At 43.7% G+C, this 22453-nt stretch overlaps 1 protein-coding gene across 1 annotated transcript; it reads left to right on the top strand.

The window, feature by feature from the left end:
* Positions 1 to 981: 981 nt before the first annotated feature.
* GDF3 (growth differentiation factor 3) lies at positions 982 to 8090 on the top strand. Its single transcript, XM_047065362.1, has 2 exons — positions 982 to 1249; positions 7261 to 8090. Exons 1-2 carry the CDS (start codon positions 982 to 984, stop codon positions 8088 to 8090), a joined length of 1098 nt encoding a protein of 365 aa, XP_046921318.1.
* Positions 8091 to 22453: the final 14363 nt, after the last annotated feature.

A 22453-nucleotide genomic window follows, 5' to 3' on the forward strand; every position in this document is an offset into this window, starting at 1 on the left:
AAAGTAGTCGAATCAGAATTAACCCAGTCAGTCTGATTTTTTTTTTTTTAATTTTTTTTTTTTTCAACGTTTATTTATTTTTGGGACAGAGAGAGACAGAGCATGAACGGGGGAGGGGCAGAGAAAGAGGGAGACACAGAATCGGAAACAGGCTCCAGGCTCTGAGCCATCAGCCCAGAGCCTGACGCGGGGCTCGAACTCCTGACCGTGAGATCGTGACCTGGCTGAAGTCGGACGCTTAACCGACTGCGCCACCCAGGCGCCCCAGTCAGTCTGATTTTTAACAGGAAGGGCCAAGTTGGCTGGCTTAGTCTGAGGACCATGCGACTCTTGATCTAGGTAGGGGTCATGAGTTTAAGCCCCACGTTGGGTGTAGAGATTACTTAAATAAGTAAAAGTTATATAAAAAAAAAAAAAAAAGGAAGAGCAAGGTTAGATGAATAAAATTCAGTCCCTCTTAGAGCTGAAAACAGAGTGTAGATCACCTTTCTTGGGTAGAGTTCTCTCTTCCTGGTTTGGCTTCCCCCATCGCTGTAGATAGAGTCTAACAGAAATCTCCCTGTGTATTTGTCTAAATAGACCGCGAGTGACAAGACTTTTGTCGTGACCATTTTTCATTACCATTCTAGCACCTACCTCAGAGCCTTGCCCATAATAGATGAGTAATAAATGTTGGTCAAATGAATACATGCCTGTCTCCTTTCCATTCTATCCGCCACTGACAAACCTCAGAGTTTTGGAGTCCGGTCCAGGCATTGGTAGTCTTTGTTTTGTGAACTTTTGGGGAGGAAGAGTAGAGCAAGGGAAGAGAAAAAAATTCTGTGTCCTTTCACATCCAATTGCCTTTGAGGAGCTGGGAAGAGAGCAATTCACACCTGATTATCTTACATCAGGTAAGTTTGCAGCCTCTGATTTGCTAGGCAGTCGGGTGCTAGAGCTCTCTCCAGCCTGACCCGCCAGCTCTGTCTCAGCTCAGAGACCATGATTCCTTCCCTGCCCCTCTTGGCTGTTGGCCTCCTGTTAACCGTGGCTTTGGCCCAGACGGTCCAATTTCAGGAATATGACTTTCTCCAGTTTCTGGGCTTAGACAAAGTGCCTTCGCCCCAGAGGTTCCAACCTGTGCCTTACATCTTGAAGAAGATTTTCCAGGATCGAGAGGCAACAGCAACAAGTGTGGACTCCCGAGATTTCTGCTACATAAAGGATTTTGGTATCCGCGGGAATGTACTCCGACTTCTCCCGGATCAAGGTAAGGAAATGAGGGAGGGTGCTTTCTCGAGAAAAGCCGGGCAGCGGGTGATAATGAAGAAAGGAAAGAAGGGGGGCAGTACCAATTACTGAAGGGTTTGTAGGAGGCCTTGTGCTGGTATTTTACATATTGTATTTCTTTTACTCCCCACTACACCCTCACGTCCAGAAGGCAGGTATTCTTATCTGCTTTTTACCGATAAGGAAATTAAGTCTCAGACAGACAATCTGGAAGCTACCCGAGATCATACAGCTAGCAGTGCGTGAACCAACTCAGGATTCAGATTCGGTTTGTTCAGAATCAACGCTTTTGTGCTACGATTAAGGTGGGAGGAGTGGGGTCGAATTAGGGCCCAGGCTTCACTCTTCTGGCCACTATTGATGCATTCTGGTGCCTATGATATGGCAAGCAAGGAGGCGAACATGGGGAGTTCAGTTTGCCCGGGACTCTTGCTTCCCTTCTCCGCACCCCTCTCCCCCCATTACTTTTGTTGGATGGAAAAGGCTATTGATTTGTGAGCACAGGGGCACCTGGGTGGCTCAGTCGGTTAAGCGTCCGACTTCAGCTCAGGTCATGATCTCACCTTTCATCAGTTCAAGCCCGCATCGGGCTCTCTGCTGTCAGTATAGAGCCCGCTTCAGATCCTCTGTCTCCCTCTCTCTCTGTCCCTTCTCCACTCTCTCTCTCTCTCTCTGAAAAATAAACACTGACAAATGACTTGTGAGTATAGAGTAATAACATATGCCATTGTCACACCGTTTATACGAGGATCTGAGTGAATGCTATTCAGTAATTTGTCAGACTGACCACCCACCCAAATTACCTAGGTCAGTTGTTAGAAGTTGACTCTCCAGCCCGGTTCCTGCCCTCACTCTCCCAATTCTTATTCAAGTCTTATTCAAAGTCAGAGATGGGTGTTGTAATCTGCATTTCTGTATAGCCTCCATGGTGGTGGGGGGCGGGCGCAGATCAGAAGAGGAATTGAGAGCCCTGATTGGTTAGTTTTATAGTAACTGGAGATAAAATTTGAATACTTATTTGTCCAAGAAGCATTTGTTGGAGACCTACTAGGTGGTGGGAACTGTCCATGGCTATGAGAATATAGAAATTAAAGATAAAGTCTGCCCTTTAAGAGTTTATAGAAGGTCAAAGGAAAAAAAAAGGTCATAGTAGGGAAATAGAAAATATATAACTTCCATACTTTATGCTAAGTATTATTATGTAAATGACTCAGGGCCTTGGGGGTGGGGGTTCAGGGAAAATTCCTGGAGGAAGGTTAAGGGGTGTGGGAAGCTAGTTTGAAGAGCTTTCCATGGAAAGTAGAAAAGAGCTGAAGATACTTCCTTTCCTCCCCCAGGGAAAAAACTTTGTTTTTTATGGTGACCATAATCCTCTCAAATGACACAGGAAAAGGACGTGATCTCCCCATCATCGCTCCCTAACCTCCACCTAGGGAAAATCACCATTAATAGTTGACATATATATTCTTCCAGACTTTTCTTCTTTGCGTGTATTTATAATAGAAACTTGTATTTTTTATTTCTTTTTTATTTTTTAAAATTTTTTTATTTTTTTATTTGATTCTAATTTTTATTTATTTTTATTTATTTATTTATTTTTTCCCCAATATATGAAATTTATTGTCAAATTGGTTTCCATACAACACCCAGTGCTCATCCCAAAAGGTGCCCTCCTCGATACCCATCACCCACCCTCCCCGCCCTCCCACCCCCGAAACTTGTATTTTTTAAATAAATGAGATCATACTATACATCACTCAAGTATGAATATCTCGTACAAATCAAAACTAAAAGTCACGATGATCTCATTGTAAGGGTTACATGATATTCCATTGTATAGACATACTATCATCTGTGTAACTGGTACTCTGTTGACAAATGTGGACATAATCTAAAAAAGAACAGCTTTACAATCATTTTTCTGGTACCATGAGTGTCTAAGAATTTCTCACTTTCCCACAGTTTGACAGCAATCCTTATAGAAATATAATAGAAACTTATTGAAGTGTCACATAATACAGAAGGTGTGCAAATCATTGAGAACAGCGCAGTGAATTTTCACAGAATAACCAGAGCCCAGATTAAGAAACAGAACGGACGGGGGCGCCTGGGCGGCTCAGCCGGTTAAGAGTCTGACTTCGGCTCAGGTCATGATCTCACGGTCCTTGAGTTCGAGCCCCGCGTCGGGCTCTGTGCTGACCGCTCAGAGCCTGGAGCCTGTTTCAAATTCTGTGTCTCCCTCTCTCTCTGACCCTCCCCCGTTCATACTCTGTCTCTCCCTGTCTCAAAAATAAATAAACGTTAAAAAAAAAAAGTTAAAAAAAAAAAAAAAAGAAAGAAACAGACCAGACGGTTACCCCAGAGGACCCTCACGCCCCCTTCTGGTTAATCCGACTCTTCAGCAAGAGTAACTTTTCTCCTGCCGTCTAACATTCTGTATTAGTTTTGCCTGTTTCCCAACTTCAACTTCACGTAAACGGAAATGTAAAATGTGTCCTTTTTTCTGTCTGGCTTCTTTCTCTCAACATTCTGTTTGTGAGATTTATCCCTGGTGTGTGTATTTTTAGTTCATTCTCATTGCTTACGGTATTTCATTCTCTGAATATATTACCATGTACTTATGTGTGCTACCCTGGAAGGCCATTGAGTAACAATACTCTTCTAGCTTTTAATTTTTGTTTAATTGGCAGGAAAACATGATCTCGCTGTTTTGATTTTTATTTCTTTAAAAAGGTGGCATGCATTTTCTTTAAAAAAAATTTCTTTTAACGTTTATTTATCTTTGAGAGAGAGAGAGAGAGGGAGCACGAGAACAAGTAGGGGAGGGGCAGAAAGAGAGAGAAATACAGACACAGAATCCAAAGCAGGCTCTGAGGTGTCAGCCCAGAGCCCTACGCCTGGTTCGAACCCACGAACTGAGAGCATAACCTGACCTGAAGTTGGACACTTAACCGACTGAGCCACCCAGGCGCCCCAGGAGGAATGCATTTTCAAATGGATAATGAATCATTCATTTTTACTTTTTTCAAATCATTGCGTATTTATACATTCTGGCCATTTTCTATTGAGGAATCTTCTTTTTCTTAATGATTTATAAGTCCTCTTAATCATTTGTAAAAGTTCTTTCTAATTGTGAATTTTCACCCATGCATATTACGAGTATTCTTGGTTGTTCTTTGTGGTTTTAATTTTGTTAATGATGTCTTTTGAACATAGAACTTTTTTTTCTTTTCTTTCTTTTTTTTTTAATTTTTTTTTTTTTAACGTTTATCCATCTTTGAGACAGAGAGAGACAGAGCATGAACAGGGGAGGGGCAGAGGGAGAGGGAGACACAGAATCTGAAATAGGCTCCAGGCTCTGAGCTGTCAGCCCAGAGCCCAACGCGGGGCTCGAACTCATGGACCGTGAGATCATGACCTGAGCCGAAGTCAGTCACCCAACTGACTGAGCCACCCAGGCGCCCCTTTTCTTTCTTTAAAAATTGTTAATGTTTATTTACTTTTTTTTGAGAGAGACAGAGACAGACAGAGACAGAAGCATGAGCGGGGGGGGGGTGGTGGTCGGGGAGTGGAGAGGCAGAAAGAGGGAGACACAGAATCCGAAGCAGGCTCCGGGCTCTGAGCTGTCAGCACAGAGCCCGACGCAGGGCTCGAACTCACAGACCATGAGATCATGACCCGAGCTGAAGTCGGACGTTTAACCCACTGAGCCACCCAAGTGCCCCTTTTTATTTTCATGCTCTCCAATCTGTCCATCCTTTCCATTCTGGCTTTGGCTTTTCTTTTATGCTTAAGGAATCTGATTTAGTGACAGGAAGAGGAAGGGAGACTGGCAGGTTAGAGTTCTAGCCTGGAACAGGAGAGGTCAACTTTTCAGACAAGTGGAGAGGGGTAAGTTCTGTGAAGACATCTCTGTATTGGACAGCCAACATTTAAGAGAGGTGTCCCAGTGGAGTAGTAAGGGTAGAAGAATTGGAAACTAACAGAAAACTACCAAGTAAGAGGCAGAGACAGCGTATATAGACCCACCTTTGTAAAAAGATGGCCAATGAGAAGAAAGGGAAAGATGATATGGTAGGCTTGAAGAGGAGACTGGATAATTTCAAATGCTTAGTAATTTTTGGTTGTTGTTTTAGAGAGAGAGAGTGCGGGGTGGGGGTGGCGGGGAGAGGGGCAGAGAGAAAGAATCTTAAGCCCCTGGATCCCTGGATCATGACCTAAGCCTAAAATCAAGAGTCGGATGCTCAACCAACTGAGCCACCCGGGCACCCTGATTTTGTGATTTTGTTGTTTTTTGAATGAGACTTGAGAATGAAGGAGGAATGGTTAGCATGTTTGGGTTTCTGCTGTAATTTCTCCATAAGCCGATGATCTTAGAAAATACCTACTTAGGGTGAAGCCACCCTACCTAACAATAGGGTGGCATTAGGCCAAAGAGGTTATTTGCAGAGAGGGGACAACTGAAGATGAAGGGATAAAAAAGGGGGTGGGGGATAAAAGTATTGATCTTTCTCTAAAGGAATAGGTAAGGTTTGAAAATCCAGACAGAGAAGTCAGCTTTGAAAACAAGGAGAGTACATCTACAATTGCCAAAGATAACAGAGACGGGAGGGTCCTTGTGGAGAAACTGGAGACATCACACTGCACCCCAACTTTCAGTGCAATGGGACATGATGTCTTCAGAGACCCCAGACTAGGAATTGTTGACACTGACAACTGTGGGTTTTAGATAAAGAATCATCTAAAGATGAAACATAAGGGATTTCAGGAGGGTCAGTCTTGGCTAGATGGTAGAAGGTTGTTTTGAAGTCAATCTGAGTAGTTAGATTTGGGACAGCGACGCCTGACAGCCTACGATGTTCTTAAACGTTTTTGTGCCATGGGTCCCTTGGGCCGTTCTGTTGAAGCTAATGGACCCCCTCTCAGAGTAATGATTTATATGCCTAAAACTATTTAGGATTTCCAAAGAAATCAATTAAATATTGAGATACGTTTATAAAAATATTTTAAACCAAATGTGTGCGTAGTAATCTAGCATGGGTCCTTTATTAATGCAATCAATAAAACGATCTAGGGAAGGGACTATATTTACCTTAAATTGAAAGTAATGGGGGCCTCCTGGGGAGCTCAGTCAGTTAAGTGTCCAACTCTTTTTTTTTTTTTTTCAACGTTTATTTATTTTTTTTTGGGACAGAGAGAGACAGAGCATGAACGGGGGAGGGGCAGAGAGAGAGGGAGACACAGAATCGGAAACAGGCTCCAGGCTCTGAGCCATCAGCCCAGAGCCTGACGCGAGGCTCGAACTCTCGGACCGCGAGATCGTGACCTGGCTGAAGTCGGACACTCAACCGACTGCGCCACCCAGGCGCCCCTAAGTGTCCAACTCTTGACTTCAGCTCAGGTCGTGATCTCAGGGTTCACGAGATCGAGCCCTACATTAGGCTCTGCATTGACAGCACAGAAACTGCCTAAGATTTTCTCTCTTTCCCTCCCCTGCTGGCACTCTGTCTCTCTCAAAATGAGTAAATAATTAAAAAAAAAAAAAAGGAAAATAGTATGAGCATAAATTTATTTTAAGATGTTCACAACAATTTAATCTACAAACGTACCTATGATTTTTACGGGTAACGGTGTCATAGGTCCTATTAGGATTTGTTTGTTGACTATGTTCATAATTGAAAGAAAGGCCAAATTTCATTTAGAGTTCCACTGAAATAAAGATATAATTCTTTTTCCCATCCAAGTTCATGGACCTTCTAAATTCTATCCAGGACCCCTTGGGGACCTGCAGATGCGAAGATAAGAACCTCTGGCCGTGAATGAGGAGTGGGAGAAACAAATCCTCCCAATGGTAGGGTTCGAGTCTAACTGATCATTTCCTGCCCTTGTTTGGTATATGTGACTATCATATAACATTTGATATTTATATCATAATGGTGGATACGAAGTCAACTTTGTTATGGTGACTCTTACGTCTCTGTTCCCATCTAGGTCTCTTTCTTTACTCCAGGAAACTTTCCCAGACCTCCTCTTGCCTCCAGAAGTTCCTCTACTTTAACCTGTCTGCCATTAAAGAGAAGGAACAGTTAACAATGGCCCAACTGGGCCTGGATTTGGGGCCCAACACTTACTACAAGCTGGGACCAGAACTGGAGTTGGCTCTGTTCCTGGTTCAGGAGCCTCAGGTGGGGGACCAGCCCATCCCTAAACCGGGTAGAATGCTTGTGTTACAGTCAGTACCACGGCCTCAAGGTGTCGTTCACTTCAACCTGCTGGATGTGGCTAAGGATTGGAATAACGACCCCCAGAAGAACTTGGGTTTGTTGCTAGAGATACTGGTCAAAGGAAACAGAGCCATTGGGGTGACTTTTCAGCTTCAGGACGCCTGTGCCAGACTGAGACAGTCCCTTCGTGCCTCCCTGCTGGTGGTGACTCTCCACCCTGAGCAGTGTCACTCTTCTTCCCGAAAAAGGAGGGAAGCCATCCCCGCCCCGAAGGCTCCTTGCAGGAACCTCTGCCATCGTCATCAGCTATTCATCAACTTCCGGGACTTAGGTTGGCACAAGTGGATTATCGCTCCCAAAGGGTTCATGGCGAACTATTGCCACGGAGATTGTCCTTTCTCTCTGACCACCTCCCTCAACAGTTCCAATTACGCTTTCATGCAAGCCCTGATGCATGCAGTTGACCCAGAGATCCCCCAGGCGGTCTGTATCCCCACCAAGCTGTCCCCCATTTCCATGCTGTATCAGGACAATGATGACAACGTGATTTTACGACACTATGAAGAAATGGTGGTTGATGAATGTGGCTGTGGGTAGGCTGTCAGAAATAGAAAATAGGAGTGTTCTTAGGGTAAATCTAATAAAACTCGCGACTTGGTCTATGACTTCTTGGATCTGAAATATCAATGTATTTATGTTTACAGTTTGTCTTCTTGGAAAATCCGTCATAACTAATGATACCCTTAATTACACACACACACACACACACACACACTTAGCCCTAATGATCTAACATAGGCATGATGCGATTGACAGTATATTAGACACTGGATATAAGAAAACTGGTATTTATTGGTGGTCTAATGGCAGGCATTATTCTACATGTTACCTAGAAACATTATTTCACTGTTTCTTGAAGTGGGCCTTACTGTTCTTACGGTTTATACTTCATAGGTAGAGCAGCCGAACAATACGTTTCCTTAAAGTCATCAACATTCCCTGGCAGATTTCATAGGCTAACAATGTCACTTAAAAAAATCATTTTGAGGGGCGCCTGGGTGGCTCAGTCGGTTAAGCGTCCGACTTCAGCCAGGTCACGATCTCGCGGTCCCTGAGTTCGAGCCCCGAGTCGGGCTCTGAGCTGATGGCTCAGAGCCTGGAGCCTGCTTCTGATTCTGTGTCTCCCTCTCTCTCTGCCCCTTCGCTGTTCATGCTCTGTCTCTGTCTGTCTCAAAAATAAATAAACGTTAAAAAAAAAATTAAAAAAAAAATCATTTTGAGGGGGCTCCTGGGTGGCTCAGTTGCTCAGACAGAGCAGAGCCTGCTTGGGATTCTTTTCCTCTCTCTCTGCCCCTCCCCCACTTTCTCTCTCCCTCCCTCTCCCCTCACCCCCCCCCCCCCCCAAATTAGTAAACTTAAAAAAAGAAGAAAACTGGTGGGGCACCTGAGTGGCTCAGTCAGTTGAGTATCTGACTTCGGCTCAGGTCATGATCTCACGGTTCGTGGCTTCGAGCCCCGTGTGGGGCTCTGTGCTGACAGCTCAGAGCCTGGAATCTGCTTTGGATTCTGTGTCTCCCTCTCTCTCTGCCCCTCCCCCGCTCGCACTCGGCTCTCTCTCTTTCTTGAAAATAAACGTTAAAAAAAAAAAAAAAAGTAATCTGACCAAAGGTGTTTAGGAGATAATGTGAGATTTTAGAAGAGAAGTGTGTACAATCAAAACAGGTTCCTTAAACCAGCTGGCATTGAAATATTAAAATAGAGGAGGGCCTGTGTGGCTCAATCAGTCGAGCGACTGAATCTTGGTTTCAGCTCAGGCCACGATCCCAGGGTCATGGATCGAGCCCCAGGTTAGGCTCGATGCTGAGCCTGGAGCCTGCTTGAGATTCTCTCTCTCTCTCCCTCTGCCCCTCTCCCCCCTCGCACTTCTCTCTCTCTAAAATAAAATAAAATATCAGAATAGAAATAGTAATAATAATAAAATGTCGTTATGCTGCTCTTGGTGGTGTTTTCAAAATATTTACTTATTTATTTTGAGAGAGAAAGAGAGCACGAGTGCACACGCGGGGGCAGGGCAGAGAGAGAGGAAGACAGAGAATCCCAAGTAGACTCCATGCGGTCAGTGCAGAGTCGGACTGGGGGCTCCAACCCACAGACCCTGGGATCAAGACCTGAGCCAAAAGAGTCATCTGACTCACCCGACCGAGCCACCCCGGTGCCCCACTGTGGTTAGTTAATAACCAAAGTATTCGAGAAGTGAAAATATTAGAAAAGTAATACTTTCAGACTAGAATGAAAAAAAAATGGAGGTTTGAATAAAACTTCAAGTGCTCATTGATAATTAAGAAAAACCGGGTGTGGGCGCCTGGGTGACTCAGTCAGAAAAGCATGTGACTCTTGACCCTGGAGTTGTGAATTTGAGCCCCATTTTGGGTGTACAGATTCTTTAGTTTTTATTTTCATTTATTTTTTTTTTTAAAGCAGGCTTCGACTTTTTTTTTTTAATTTTTTAAAATGTTTTTGTATTTATTTTTGAGACAGAGAGAGACAGAGCATGAGCACGGGAGGGGCAGAGAGAGAGGGAGACACAGAATCCGAAGCAGGCTCCAGGCTCCGAGCTGTCAGCACAGAGCCCGACGCGGGGCTCGAACTCACGGACTGTGAGATCATGACCTGAGCCGAAGTCGGTCGCTCAACCGACTGAGCCACCCAGGTGCCCCAGGTGTACAGATTATTTAAAAATAAAATCTTGGGGCGCCTGGGTGGCTCAGTTGGTTAAGCATCTGACTTCAGCTCAGGTCATGATCTCGCAGTTTGTGAGTTCGAGCCCCACATCTGGCTCTGTGCTGACAGCTCGGAGCCTGGAGCCTCCTTCGGATTCTGTGTCTCCCTCTCTCTCTGCCCCTCCCGTGCCCATGCTCTGCCTCTCTCTGTCAATAATAAACGTAAAAAGCAAAACAACACAAAACAAAACATTAAAAAATAAATAAATAAATAAAATGTTAAAAAAAATTTTTTTTTTTAATTTCAGAGAGACAGCAAGCAAGCAGGGGAGAGGGACAGAGGGAGAGAGAGAATCTTAAGGAGGCCCCATGCTCAGTGCAGAGCCCGAGGGGAGGCTCGATCCCTGATCTTGGGATCATGACCTGAGCCGAAATCAAGAGTTGGATACTGAGTCGACTGAGTCAGCCAGGAGTCCCCAAAATAAAATCTTTAAAAAAATAAAAATGAAACAATTGGCTCTATGTTCTAGTAATTCTTCAATATGGAGCACATAACTAAGCAGTCTTTACCTGTAGACAAGCCTCTGTATTTAAGGGACAAAATTCAATCACTTTCAGAATTTGACTTCTCATCTCTCTGGGGCCTTTCAACTCTCTTGGACTTTTTTTTTTTTTTCATGTTTATTCTATTTTTGAGAGAGAGAGGGCAAGTGCAAGTGGGGGGAGGAGCAGAGAGAGGGGGGACACAGAATACCAAGAAGGCTCTGTGCTGACAGAAGAATGCTCCATGTGGGGCTTGAACTCACGAACCTTGAGATCATGACCTGAACTGAAATCACGAGGCAGACACATTCCTGACTGAGCCACCCAGGTGCCTCTCTTGGCCTGCTTTATACATAGGAAGGTGAACGCTGACATCAGTGTGCTCTCACCCTTGCTCTGGAAAAGCAGAGGAAGGAGAGTGGCCCACAGAAAACCAGAGTCTAGTGAGAGCTGTTTCCCACTGAACAGGAGCAAGGCTGACAACTGCACAAAAAGCCGGGACCTGAGTCCACTCTTACATGTATTCCAGAATTTCTGTTTCAGGTCCCCGAATCCATCATCCTTTCTCTGGTAGAGGACGCCTGGATGGCCATGGGTACCGAGCACTTGGTCACATGGCACCTTGGTCACGGCGGCCACGGCAATGCATGTTCCAGCAGGGGCAGCTACGTGTAGTCGTGTAGTCGAGGTTGGTGTGGAAGGCCACACCGCGCTCTGCTGGTGACTCTGCACCGGCTCCTTGGGCCACGCCTGCTTCCGCCCCCTGCCCTCCAGAACCAACCGTCAGTGACTGTCTATTACACACCAATTACTGCACTAGGTCCTGGGAAATAAAGATAGATGGTCACTTTTTTCACAGAGCTTCGAATCTAGCATATTTGGCTAAAATGTATTTGAATACGTACAAGTGAAAAATATTAGCATATACCCCAGGATGTGAATATTTAACTATTCACAACTTACATGTGTTAACTATTGTATTATTCTATTGTGCATATGTGAAAATACTCATATTAAGGTTTTACTCTTATTTAAGTTTATTTTGAGAGAGAGAGAGAGAGTAGGGGAGAGACAGAGAAAGAGGGAGAGAGAGAGAATCCCAAGGAGGCTCTACATTGACAGCGTAAGACCCCTATGTGGGGCTTGAACTCAGGAACTATGAGATCATGACCTGAGCCAAAATCAAGAGTTGAACCAAAATCAGACACTTGGCCAACTGAGCCACCCAGGCGCCCCTAAAGTGTTACTTTCAGATAAAACAAATACAGGTTCTGTTTTTTTTTTTTTTAATGTTTATTTATTTTTGAAGGGGGGGGGCAGAGAGAGAGAGGGAGACGCTGAATCCAAAGCAGACTCCAGGCTCCACACTGTCAGCGCAGATCCTGACTCGGGGGTCGAACTCACAAACCGTACGATCATGACCTGAGCCGAAGTCAGGCTCTTAACTGACTGAGCCACCCAGGCGCCCCTAGATAAAACAAATACAAACAGAAGTTGTAATGCTTTCTTCTCTTACCTCAGTGTTTCAGGGATAGGAGTTCTAATATCTTCTACCCCTCCCCGCCCCACCCTCCGGGGATGTTTCAGGGTGCACATCCCCTAACTGCATGCACCCGACTTTGGAGACTGCTGCTTTTTAGGGGCCTGTCTTGGCTCCTGTTTGCTGAGTTTGACATTGAATAAAATGCTCCTGCTCTCCTGACACCAGCCTGTGGAAGATCTATCCTCCTTTCATGGCCTTTTACTTTAAACCTTTTCTTTGGGCTCATTGCAAGAAGGTGTCAAAAGCCCAACTGACCACCATCCCCGAGGCTGCGTTGCCGGAGTCACTTCTGCATTGATCGGAAGTGTGACTGCTGGATTTCCTTATTCCACTAAGGATTTTGATTTGGGTTCTGTGTCTATTTATATTATTTTTACATATTTGTATTTTATTTATTTATTTATTTTTACAATTTCTAATGTTTATTTCTGAGAGAGAGACAGAGAGCAAGTGGGGGGGGGGTGGGTGGGCGGGGCAGAGAGAGAGGGAGACACAGAATCCGAAACAGGCTCCAGGCTCTGAGCTGTCAGCACAGAGCCCGGCGTGGGGCTCGAACCCACAGACCGGGAGATCATGACCTGAGCCGAAGCCGGCCTCGCCACTGACTGAGCCACCCAGGTGCCCCCAATTATATTATTTGGAAAAGGTATCTGCAATTATTAAAAGGAGAGCAGCTATGTCCCTCTGAGTTAACCGAGTTTTCTCCTGAGGCCATTATGCCTACGGCTAGAAATGAACAAGAGCGCTGGCTTCGTGGCTTTGGGACACACACTGCCTTCCGTCTCTACTGGAACAATAAATGTTCAGTCAGTCTACAAATAGGCTTGTGCTACAGACACCGCAATCTCAGAGCATTTCAAGACTTAGTGGTCTTATTTATTGGCAGGCCTGTCCACTCACTCACAGGCCACTTGGGTTTGAAATTTCACTGTCCGCTTAATCCATTTCACTTCTGTTTGACGTTTCATGAATGCCTTGAAAGGCATAGTTTCTGTCTTTGGATAGTCTGCCATAAAACGAAGCATTCCAAAATCAGGTCAGGCCTAACTTTTGTTTATTTTCTTTTTATTTTTCAAAGTTTTTTTAGTTTATTTATTTTTAGAGAGAGAGAGAGAGAGAAAGAGAGAGAGGAGAGCAAGCAGGGAAGGGGCAGAGAGAGAGAGGAAGACAGAGAATCCTAGAGAATCTGACAGCACAAAGCCTGATGTAGGCCTCGAATGCTCGAACCGTGAGATCAGGACCTGAGCTGAAATCGAGAGTCGAATGCTTAACCAACTGAGCCACCCAGGTGCCCCTGTTTATTTAAAAAAAATTTTTTTTTAACGTTTATTTATTTTTGAGACAGAGAGAGACAGAGCATGAACGGGGGAGGGTCAGAGAGAGGGAGACACAGAATCAGAAACAGGCTCCAGGCTCTGAGCTGTCAGCTCAGAGCCTGACGTGGGGCTCGAACTCACGGACCTCGAGATCGTGACCTGAGCCGAAGTCAGCCACTTAACCGACTGAGCCACCCAGGCGCCCCGCCCCTGTTTATTTTAAAATAAGAAGTGAGGCGAGCCTGGGTGGTTCAGCCAGACAGCGAGGAGCCCGCTTCAGATCCTCTGTCTCCCTCTCTCTCTCTGCCCCTCCCCTGCTCACGCTCTCCCTCTCTCTCTCAAAAAGAAATAAACATTAAAAAAAAAAAATAAATGAAATTTATTGGTTGGTCAGAGACTGGTGGAAGGGGCATCCCTGGGTCTGTTCCATCCACACATTGTTGGAGCGAGAGACGGATCCATGGGACCACCGGGGGCACTGCCCTCTCTTACTTTTTTTTTTTTCTGATCGTTTAAGTATGTCTATACCCTACATGGGGCTCGAACTCACAACCCAGAGATCAAGAGTTGCATGTTCCACTGACCCAGCCAGCCAGGCAGCCAGGCACCCCTTCTCTTACTCTTTTTGTTCAATTGTTTGCTTAGCAATATTAAACAGGAAGTTGGTACAATTATTCCGGGGCCAGTATTTATCACGTATTTGACAACCATTACCTTTGCCGTGTTGCAGCAAATGTAAAATTTACCTTTCTGAGAAAGATGCGTACAGATGTTTTGGAAAGTGACTTGAGAGTGATGGGTTTACCTACAATCCGTATTTCCATTTTTCAAAAAAAGAATAATTGTGCAGTGATTAATGCGGGTAATTGCCCAAGGTCTCCTGAACAGTAATTAAATAAATAGCTGTTTTGAAAGGAAGCATATGATAACTACCATAGACATGGAGAATGCAAGTAGAAACTGAAAGGAAGGAGCGAATCCATCTAAATCAAACAAGAAGGGCTGCTTTTGATATGAGACAGTAGGGTTTTGCTAGATGAAGAAGGGGGCTGGCAGGTAGGGAATTTTAGCCTAGAAAGGAGTGCCTGGCTGGCTCATTTGGTAGAGCACGTTGATAGAGGAGTTGTGAGTTCAAACCACACGTTGGGCGTAGAGCTTATTTAGAAAGAAAGAAAAAGAAAGAAAGAAAGAAAGAGAAAGAAAGCTATAGCAAAGGCAGGAAATAGATGGCAGAAACTGAGGACTTATTTATAGGGTATGGCTTTACTGCCCTCTGGCGATTAAAAGAAGGAAGAGCAAATCTATTAAAATCTATAGTTCCTTCCATCTGGAGGATCAAGGGTGAGGCCAAGAACCTGATAAAACATGTAGACTTTCCCCAGAATATAATACATATAAACACACAATATTTTGCAAACAATTTCAGTTGCTTCATGGAATCCCTGCCGTAGACTATAGAGTCAGATATCTTCCTCCCTCCCTCCTTCCTTCCTTCCTTCCTTCCTTCTTTCTTTCCTTCCTTCCTCCTTTCCTTCCTTCCTTCTTTCCTTTCTTCCTTCTTTCCTTCCTTCCTTCTTTCCTTCCTTCCTTCCTTTTCTCCTTCTTTCCTTCCTTCTTTCCCTCTTTCCTTCCTTCTTTCCTTCCTTCCTTCTTTCCTTCCTTTCTTCTTTCCCTCTTTCCTTCCTTCCTTCTTTCCTTCCTTCCTTCTTTCCTTCCTTCCTTTTTTCCTTCCTTCCTTCCTTTTTTCCTTCTTTCCTTCTTTCCTTCCTTCCTTCTTTCCTTCTTTCCTTCCTTCCCTCTTTCCTTCTTTCCTTCCTTCCTTCTTTCCCTCTTTCCTTCCTTCTTTCCTTCTTTCCTTCCTTCCTTCCTTCTTTCCCTCTTTCCTTCCTTCTTTCCTTCCTTTCTTCTTTCCCTCTTTCCTTCCTTCCTTCTTTCCTTCCTTCTTTCCTTCCTTCCTTCCTTCTTTCCTTCTTTCCTTCCTTCTTTCCCTCTTTCCTTCCTTCTTTCCTTCTTTCCCTCTTTCCTTCCTTCTTTCCTTCCTTCTTTCCTTCTTTCCTCCCTTCCTTTCTTCTTTCCCTCTTTCCTTCCTTCCTTCTTTCCTTCCTTCCTTCTTTCCTTCCTTCCTTCCTTCTTTCCTTCCTTCCTTCCTTCTTTCCTTCCTTCCTTCATTCCTTCCTTCCTTCTTTCCTTCCTTCCTTCCTTTTTTCCTTCTTTCCTTCTTTCCTTTTTCCTTCTTTCCTTCCTTCCCTCTTTCCTTCTTTCCTTCCTTCCTTCTTTCCCTCTTTCCTTCCTTCTTTCCCTCTTTCCTTCCTTCTTTCCTTCCTTCCTTCCTTCTTTCCTTCCTTCTTTCCCTCTTTCCTTCCTTCTTTCCTTCCTTCTTTCTTTCCTTCCTTCCTTCTTTCCTTCCTTCCTTCTTTCCTTCTTTCCTTCCTTGCTTCTTTCCTTCCTTCTTTCTTTCCTTCCTTCTTTCTTTCCTTCCTTCCTTCCTCACAACCTTCCTCTCTCTCTCTCTTTTTCTGTCTGTCTCTTCATGACCCTGTGTGTGTGAGAGAGAAGTACACATGAACTCTTTTGTAATACTTCATTTCTTTTAAGGGACATATTTCTTACATAATTTCTTTCTTTTTGCATTCATATCTTTATGGTACGTTTATTATTATAACTGCCCCTTCAACCATTCTCCACACTTCAGCTACAGTGGGACCTCTAAAACCCAATTCTCTTCATGTCACTTCCTTGTGGTACTGAGTTCTGTCTTGCCTTAGACAAGACAATGCCCTGACACTACTTGGAAAACTCCTCTTCCTTTTGTTTGCCTTTCTCCAATTAACTTAAAAAAATGTTTTTAATGTTTATTTATTTTTGAGAGACAGAGCGTGAGTGGGGGAAGGGCAGAGAAAGAGGGAGACACAGAATCCGAAGCAGGCTCCAGGCTCCAGGCTCTGAGCTGTCAGCACAGCGCCCAACGCAGGGCTCGAACTCACGAATGTGAGATCATGACCTGAGCTGAAGTCGGACACCTAACAAAGTGAGCCACCCAGGCGCCCCGCTAATGTAATATATGGCCTTTTGTGACTGGGTTCTCTCACTGAGGACAATGTTCTCAAGCTTCATCTGTGTTGTAACATGTGTCAGTCCTTCCTTTTTAGAGCTGAATAATACTTCACTGTATGGATATACCACAACTTATTTATCCATTCATCTGTTGATGGACATTTGAATTGTGTGTACCTTCTGGCTATTATAACACCGCTATGAATGTTCACATACAAGTTTTTGTGTGAACATATGCTTTTAATTCTTTTAGAAGTGTCAAATCCTATGGTTACTTTATGTTTAATGTTTTGAGGGGCTGCCACGCTGTTTTCCACAGTGGTCGTATCCACCATTTTACATTGCTAACAGCAACGCATGAGAGTTTAAGTTTTTCCATAGCCTCACTACCCCTTGCTATTGTCAATTTTTTTGTAATGTTACTGATTTAATTTTAGCGAGTGAGAGAGAGAGAGCACATGTGAGCTGGGAGAGGGGCAGAGGGAGAAAGAGAGAGAGAGACAGAGAGAGACTCTTGAGCAAGCTCCATGCTTAGCACAGAACCTGACACGGGGCTCTATCTCATAACCTGAGCCTGAACCAAGAGTTGGGCACTGAACCGACTGAGCCACTCAGGCACCCCTCAAATTTAAAAAAAAAAATTTTTTTTTTTCTCAACGTTTATTTATTTTTGGGACAGAGAGAGACAGAGCATGAATGGGGGAGGGGCAGAGAGAGAGGGAGACACAGAATCAGAAACAGGCTCCAGGCTCTGAGCCATCAGCCCAGAGCCCGACGCGGGGCTCGAACTCACGGACCGCGAGATCGTGACCTGGCTGAAGTCGGACGCTTAACCGACTGTGCCACCCAGGCGCCCCTCAAATTTTTTGATTAAAGCCATCCTAGTGGTTATGAAGGGGCATCTTGTGATTTTGACTTGGATTTTCCTAATGATTAATGATGTTGAACGTCTTCTCGTGTGCTTATTTGCTATTTCTCTACCTTTGGAGAAATGTCTATTCAACTCCTTCACCCATTTTAATTGGGTTATTTGATTTTTTTTATGGTTGAGCTGCAATAATTGTGATACTAGATCCTTATTAGATATATAACCGGCAAATATTTTCTCTCATTCTGAGCTGTCTCTTCACTTTCTGGATAGTGTCCTCTTTTAATGTGATGAAGTCCAATTGATCTATTCTGCTGTTGTTCTTTGTGCATTTGCTATCGTGTTTAAAATAAGCTGTTGCCTAATCCAAAGTCATGAACTTGTGTGCCTACTTCTAAAAAAATTTGTTTAGGGGCGCCTGGGTGGCTCAGTCGGTTAAGCCTCCGACTTCGGCTCAGGTCACGATCTCACGGTTTGTGGGTTCGAGCCCCGCGTCGAGCTCTGTGCTGACAGCTCAGAGCCTGGAGCTTGCTTCAGATTCTGTCTCCCTCTCTCTCTGCCCCTCCCCTGCTCACACTCTGTTCTCTGTCTCTCTCTCTCTCAAAAATAAACATTAAAAAAATTAAATCTCTCTCAAAAATAAACATGAAAAAAATTAAAAATTTTTAGAATTTTTTTAAATTTTTTTAACGTTTATTTATTTTTGAGACAGAGAGAGACAGAGCATGAACAGGGGAGGGTCAGAGAGAGGGAGACACAGAATCGGAAACAGGCTCCAAGCTCTGAGCTGTCAGCACAGAGCCCGATGCGGGGCTTGAACTCACTGACCGTGAGATCGTGACCTGAGCCGAAGTTGGCCGCTTAACCGACTGAGCCACCCAGGCGTCCCCAAAATTAAAAATTTTTAGAAGTTTGTTGATTTACTTAATCCCTATGGCCAATGTACAACTTGAACTCTAGACCCTGAGATCAAGAGTCATATGCTCTTCTAACTGAGCCAGCCGGGGGCCCCGCCTACATTTTTTTCCTAAGAGTTTGATAGTGTTGCTCTCACCTACTATCCCTCCTCTTCAAATACAACATTTTATGTTATGTGGGTTTTAACCCAATTAAAAATTTAAAAAAGAGTAAAATCAATTTTACCCATACTCTAGATGTATGGATTTATTTCTGTGGTAGATCTTGCATATGTTTCTATAGGGGTTCAGAAAATGTCTTCCCCAAATATGCCACTTGGGCATATTGATTATCGTGAGTCGAAGGTACTTGAGAAACGGTGGGCACAAGGACACTCTGACCCTCCTTTGTGCCCCTGAAAGTAGGAGATAAATCTCTCATGTGAACAGTACCCTGCTGTACCAGGAGGGTGGAAAGCAGAGACAGGCAGTTTCGGGTTGAGAAGGCTGTATAAACAAGTCTTGTTACCTCTTCAGCATTTCACTATCTAAAGCTCAAACCCCTTTGTCTAGGGGCACTTGGATTGCTCAGTCAGTTGAGCATCTGACTCTTGATTATGGCTCAGGTCATGGTCCCAGGGTCTCGGGATTGGGCCCCAGGAGGGCGTGGAGCCTGCTTACGATTACCTCTCTCTCTTTCTCTCTCTCCCTACCCCCTCTCCCTGCTCTGCCCCTCTCCTCTGCTCACCCTTTCTCTCTCTCTAAAATAAAACTAAAAATTAAAAAATATATAAAGTAATGAGTCAGTGGCATTTCAGAAAAAATTCCTTTGTCTCGTCAGTTTGTCAATTCTTCACAAATTTATTGTTTCTTTGCGTAATAGGTATGAAAGTTCCCTGCCTTGGTCACTTCTTTGAGTCTCATATCTTTGTGGGGTTCCTGTATGTACGTACATATCCTCCTGTTAATCTGTTTTTTTGTTACAGGGGTCTCAGCCAAGAATGTGAAAGGGTAGAGGGAAATTTTTTGCCTCCCACTGTTCAAGGGATAAAAAGAGAAAAAAACAAAAAAAAAATCAAGTTTAAAGGAAAGGCAATAAAAACCACAGATGTGAATAAAATTATAAAAATATAAGACAATGTAAGACAATATTAAAGTTATAAAACAATTATATAAGACAATTATAAAAATATAAGACAATATTAGGTGGCAGTTTGACATTAACAGAATAAAGAGAAAAATCATAATCATCCCCAAAGATGCAAAAAAATAATATGGCAAAATTCATGGCCATTTATGGGAAAAATTCTCAACAAACTAGAAAGGAACTTCTTTAGCCCCATAAAGGGCAGCTGTAAAAAACCTACAACTAATGAATAACCGAATGCGTTTCTCCAAAGATCTTGAACAAGTTTGGAATACTCATTCTTATCTTCTCTATTGAACATTTATTAGAATCTTTAGCCATCCCAATAAGGCAGTAAGAAGAAATGAAAAGGCACAAATGTTGGAAAGGAAGGAGTAAAACTGTTTAGTTGTAGATAACATGATTATGTGCCTGGGAAATCCTAAGGAATCTACAAAGACGCCCCATAAAACCATTAGAAGTAAGTGAATTTAGCAAGCTGACAAGGTTAGAAGCTACAAATGAATCAATTCTACTTCTGTATACTGTTATTTATTTATTTATTTATTTTTATTAATAATTTGTTTAAACATTTATTTAATTTTGAGAGACTGAGCACAAACAGGGGAGGGGCAGAGGCAGAGGGAGACAGAATCTGAAGCAGGCTCCGGGCTCTGAGCTGTCAGCACAGAGCCTGACGCCAGCTCGAACCCATGAACCATGAGATCGTGACCTGAGCGGAAGTCAGATGCTTAACGGACTGAGGCACCCAGGTGCCCCCAGCGTTTTTCTTAAGTTTGTTTATTTATTTTGAGAGAGACAGAGAGCATGTGGGAGGGGCCGAGAGAGAGGGAGAGAGAATCCCAAGCAGCCTCCTCACTGTCAGCACAGAGACCAACGTGGGGCTCCAACCCACGAACCTCGAGATCACGACCTGAGCCGAAATCAAGAGTCCGACGCTTAACCGAGTAAGCCACCAAGGTGCCCCTCTATAACCTCTTAAAAAATAATTAAAGAAGACTGTTTAGAGTGATGCAAACAAACTTTAACACCTTGATGAAGCAAATGGTCTCCTTTTGGGGAATTGCAAAATGGGGCAGAAGGCAGGAAGCTTTTAGAGGATAAAGAACAAGGAAAAAAAAATGAAAACATCTGATTGCTTGGGGCCACATAGTCCTCGTTGGGGTGAGAAGGCACAGAGTGGGCTTGGGGTTTGGAGATCGGCTGCTCTGGATATGCTGTGTTTCTGGCAAGGGGAGCATTTACCGGGACACAGAAGGTACCTACAGTTTGGTCTGCTGACATGACAGAGAGGGTGGCCGCAGCTCCATCATGATCCAGAAATTTCCTTAAACAACACCGTCAATGAAGAGTTAGAAGATAAAATTGAAAAGCGAATACCATTTACCATCCAATGAAAAACATTACATTTTGAAGGGATACGTTTCATAAACTGTACAAAATGTTACTAACAATTACAAAACATTGCTGAGCGGAGTTAAAGATCTAAATAACCGAAAAAGTAAGCCATGTTTGTGATTTGGAATACCCAATATTTTTGTAAATTAAAAAAAAATTTTTTTATTTTAGACATAGAGTATGAGCTGGGGACAGGGGCAGACAGAGAGGGAAAGAGAGAGAGAGAGAGAGGGAGAGAGAGAACCTCAAGTAGGCTCTATGCTCAGCCCGATGCTGGGCTCTGAAGCCATGAACCGTGAAATCATGGCCTGAGCCAAAATCCAGAGTCAGACACCTACCGGACTGAACCACCAGGTGTCTCTGGATACCCAATATTTTAGTGTTTCAGTTCTATTCAAGTACATCTAGAAACTCAACACAATACCAATCCAAATCCCAGGAGGAATGTTTGTAAAAATTGACAGACTTAAATTTATATAGCCAAAGCAATTTATTTATTTTAGTTTATCGCATTTTTTTTTAATGTTCACTTATTTTTGAGAGAGAGGGAGACAGAGGGTGAGCAGGGGAGGGGCAGAGAGAGAGAGGGAGACACAGAATCTGAAGCAGGCTCCAGGCTCTGAGCGGTCAGCACAGAGCCCAATGCGGGATCGAACTCATGGACGGCAAGATCATGACCTGAGCCAAAGTCAGAAGTGTAACTGACTGAGCCACCCAGGCACCCCTATATAGCCAAAGCAACTTGGAAACATTGGGAAAATAAAAATGTATACTACTAATATTAAGACTTATTATAAATCTACAATAATTACAACAGTGTGATATAAGCAGAATGATAGGCATATAGATCAATGGAATGAAAGAGAGATTTGATTCCACACTGTATGATTGATTGGTTTTTCAGTAAAGGTGCCAAGGTAATTCCGTAGGAAAGGTACAGACCTTTCAACAAATAGTGCTAAAAACCAAGCATCCATGTGGGGGGAGATGATATAGAAAATCTACTTTGAACTGAATGTTTGTGTCCCCCCCACATTTAACCCCTGTTAAAGTCTTAATCCTCCCCATGTGGAGAGGAGCCTCTAAGGAAGTAATTAAAGTCAAATGGGGTCCTGATCTAACAGGATCAACGTCCTTATAAGAAGAGACCTACTCGAGCTACCGACTAACGGTCTGAGCCCTCTGAACTTGCGAACACAAGGAAAGGTCACGTGAAAACATAGCAAGAAAGCAGTGTCTACAAGCGAGGAAGAGAGTTCTCACCAGAAACCAAATTGGTTGGAACCTCGATCTTGGACTCCTAGCCTCCAGAACTGTGAGAAAAGAAACTTCTGTTGTTTAAGCAACCCAGTCTGTGGTATTTTGTTACGACAGCTCTAGCTAATAATATCCACATGGACGAAAAGGAACCCTGACCCTTATATTATACCATAGGCAAAAATTAACTGAAAGAAACAGATTATAGAACGAATATA

Source organism: Lynx rufus, unplaced genomic scaffold (genome assembly GCF_022079265.1).
Source record: "Lynx rufus isolate CCGP_SWC_20201006 ecotype Redwood Valley unplaced genomic scaffold, mLynRuf1.p SCAF_7, whole genome shotgun sequence".
Taxonomy (NCBI): Eukaryota; Metazoa; Chordata; class Mammalia; order Carnivora; family Felidae; genus Lynx; species Lynx rufus.